Source organism: Trichosurus vulpecula, chromosome 5, assembly GCF_011100635.1.
Source record: "Trichosurus vulpecula isolate mTriVul1 chromosome 5, mTriVul1.pri, whole genome shotgun sequence".
Taxonomy (NCBI): domain Eukaryota; kingdom Metazoa; phylum Chordata; class Mammalia; order Diprotodontia; family Phalangeridae; genus Trichosurus; species Trichosurus vulpecula.
The window spans coordinates 102,282,776-102,286,423 of record NC_050577.1 but is presented as its reverse complement, the minus strand read 5'-3'; the positions used below and the strand labels follow the sequence as shown (position 1 = coordinate 102,286,423).

At 39.1% G+C, this 3,648-nt stretch overlaps 1 protein-coding gene across 2 annotated transcripts; it reads left to right on the top strand.

Annotated features, from left to right (window-relative positions):
* Window positions 1-889: 889 nt before the first annotated feature.
* Window positions 890-3,177, top strand: LOC118851492 (olfactory receptor 13-like). 2 transcript variants are annotated; one of them, XM_036760956.1, is made up of 2 exons: window positions 890-1,808; window positions 3,143-3,177. In XM_036760956.1, the coding sequence occupies exons 1-2, from the start codon at window positions 902-904 to the stop codon at window positions 3,175-3,177; spliced, it is 942 nt and encodes a 313-aa protein (XP_036616851.1). In that variant the 5' UTR covers window positions 890-901. The 2 variants fall into 2 exon arrangements, with proteins under 2 accessions (XP_036616851.1, XP_036616850.1); XM_036760955.1 differs by lacking the exon at window positions 3,143-3,177 and having other exon boundaries at window positions 902-1,834.
* Window positions 3,178-3,648: the final 471 nt, after the last annotated feature.

Sequence of the window (3,648 nt, the reverse complement as noted above, 5' to 3'; positions counted from 1 at the left end):
GGTATATTTCCCTAGCTCTCCTTTCCTTATGCTCTATTCTGCCATCACTGTGCATGCCAATAAACAAAAGTGATTTTTTTAGCCAACATCTGTGTAGATGTAATATCCTCCTACAAAAATGTGAGTTCTGTGAGAGATGATATCAATGTTTTTTTAAAAATCTAATTTTCTATCTTGCACAGTTTTTAAATATATAATAAATGATCAATAACAGTTTGCTTATTTTTAATTAGAAGGAAAAAAGAAAATATACACATTTACTATGCAGTATACCTTGTCTATTATGCAAAGATCAGGCAACGTGAGATAATAAAGGCTTAAAACCATAAGGTTAGCCATGAGGTGATAGAATTTGTTTAACCTACAAAAAGTTATGAAGATTACCAAATATAGCACAGAAGCACAGTTGTCATATGCATAGTAGGAAGGAGGATTCACACCAATGGAAACCAGGTATGTCTTTAAAATACTGTCTTTGGCAAGAGAGATAGTATGATACAATGAACAGGAAGCAATGCTCAGAGTCAGGAAGATCTAGATTCAAGTCCTGCCTCTGACATATAAAGGTAGCATGACAATGGGCAAGTCCTTTAATATCCCAGTGCCCCCCCACAGCCCCCTGCAACACTCAAACACTATCAATTGCTGAGAAGTACTAATCTTCATTAAAGGAAAAGGATAGAGGAAATTCCTCACTGGGAATTCCATATTGGTATGAAAAGGAACTAAGAGAATAATAATGTGTTATTGTAATCAAAATAAGATCACTAAAATGACATAAAAACCAAAGTAAGGGAATTGGAAAGGTTTCATACTCATACATTCATTTTAATGCATAATCAATAACAACTATTGGTGAAACCCTTTAACTGAATGATCTATTTGTCTCTGTCACAAAAGTATGATGAACAATCACACACTGCTTAAAGAATTCATTTTGATGGGATTTCCTGTTGGCCCTGATATCAGAATGTTTCTCCTTGGGCTCTTCTCTCTGCTATATGCCTTCACTCTAGTGGGGAATGGAGTAATCTTAAGACTCATCTGTCTGGAGACCCAACTCCATACCCCCATGTACTTCTTCCTCTCACATTTGGCCCTTGTGGACATTTCCTATGCCTGTAACACTGTGCCCCAGATGCTAGCAAACCTAATGGACCCTGTCAAGCCTATCTCATATGCAGGGTGCATAACTCAGACTTTTCTCTTTTTAGCCTTTGCCCTCACAGAATGTCTTCTCTTGGTAGTGATGTCTTATGATCGCTATGTGGCAATCTGTCACCCTCTCAGATATTCTGTCATCATGAACTGGAGGGTATGTATCATTTTATCAATGTCCTCCTGGGCAGTTGGATTCCTTCTGGCCTCAGCTGATCTAATTTTATTACTGCCTTTGCCTTTCTGTGGTCCCCAGAAAATCAACCACTTTTTCTGCGAAATCTTAGCTATTGTCAAACTTGCCTGTGCTGACACCTATGTACTTGAGATCTTGGTCTTGGTTGGGGCTACTTCCGTGTTGGTTGGACCCCTTTCCTCAATTGTGATCTCCTATATGCGAATCATCTGGGCAGTCCTGCGTATCCAGTCAAGAGAGGGAAGACAGAAAGCCTTTTCCACCTGCTCCTCCCATCTCTGTGTAGTAGGACTCTTCTATGGCACTGCCATCATTATGTACATTGGCCCCAAGCATGGGAACTCCAAGGGGCAGAAGAAATATCTCCTCTTGTTCCATAGCCTATTTAACCCCATGCTAAACCCCCTTATTTATAGTCTGAGGAACAATGAAGTAAAGGATGCCCTGAAGAGAGTGCTAGGGAAAGGAAAACCATCCTAGAAAAGATCGAATAGGTTATAAGCTTGTAGTAGGATTCAGCAAATAGAACCCATATGCTCTTAAAAGCTGTAATAGTCATCTGAAACCATATTTCATTTTTCTTGATTGAAAGAAATAGTAAAATTTATTTCCTCCTCTTTAACATGAGAAATATGGACCAGATGGCCTCTAAATTCCCTTCCAGCTCCAACTCTACGATCCTATAAATCTTCCAATGCATGAAAGTATTGTTTATGTTTGTCTAGTTTGCGAAAAATTTAAGGTACCAAAGGGCCAAAGGAAAAATGAAATACTTCTACTTAGATATATATACTCCATATACAAGCATATTCTACTTGGGGCAAAAGTTTTTGAATTTGGCTATATTAAATGATGAATTTATAATCTTTTAAACACAGACCTGGGAAAGGATTCCTGGGTATATTCAACTTCCTTTTGTTTTTCTTATTGGTCAGTAATTTCAGTTGTTTCTGACTCTTCATGACCCCATTTGGCATGCTCCTGTCAAAGATACAGGGCAGTTTGCCACTTCCTTATCCAGCTCATTTGACAAATGAGGAAACTGAGGCAAACAGGATTATATAACTTGCTGAAGTTCACAGAGCTACTATGTTTCTGAGGCTAGATTTGAACTTAAGTCTTCCTGACTCCTGGCCTGGAACCTTATCTGCTGCACCACCTAACTACCTCTCTTTGACTCCCTACCCTGACAGCAAATCCCAACATCACAACTACTGTGCCACAAGGACACTGAGGAAATCTCACTTAATAAAACAGGAGACAGACAGACAGAGAGAGACAGAGAGACTGACAGACACAAAGAGATAGAGACAGAGAGAGAGAGAAACAGTATTGAATAAATACTACCATAAATATTACAAGAAATTTTCAGCTAAATATGAACAGGATGCTATCAATACTGACTTTTACAAATTGTAATTATTTTTAAAAGAATAATTCTAAAGATTCTTTCTCACTCTTTCCCTTTCTCTCTCTTTTCCTCTCTCTTTCTCTCCCTCTCCCCCACCCCTCTCTCTCTCCCTCTCTCTCTCACACACGCACGCACGCGCGTGCACACACACACACACACACACACACACACACACAAAACCACATTCCTATGAAGAGGATAGATTTTGAATTGAAGTATTGAAATTAGTATCTATTCCAGGACTCCATTGTGCTTACATTACTCAAAATCATGTGGTCCATTAGCTTTAAACCTGTGAGGTTAAAAAGGAGGGAAAAAATTAAAGACAGATTGAGATGTGGTGGGAAAAACAAAATACATTATCACCTCTGACCAATTTCTTTGTAGAGAGAGATACGTATGCTTAGTTTGACCTCATCAGGAGCAAGAGTGGACAAGAAGACAAGTGCAATGCAATCTAACTATAGTTGCAAGAGGAAAAGAATGTATCAGAAATGGTCTTTGTAGGGAGATACACAGGCAGGGATTTCATTTGGGACTGGGTCTAATGTTGCATGACTGTGCGAAGAGAGATGAAGGACACTGAAAAATAGGAAAGGAGCTGGAGGAGGCCGACAAGCATGGTGAGGAGACTGGTGCTGATTCTATTTGAGAGTGGGTTGAAGGAACTGCAGAAAAGAAGACTTAAGGGGGATTTTTAAACTATTTTCAAGTATCTGAAGAGCTGTCATGTGGAAGAACTTTTCTATAATCTCCCTGCGTCAGCTTCCTCCCTTCTCCAATTGATCCTCCACATATTAGAGGTTATGGAGGTTCCTCTAATTGCAGTTCAAAACTTTTCACAATCTGTTTCTAGCTGACCTTTCCAACCTTATAGTTTGTC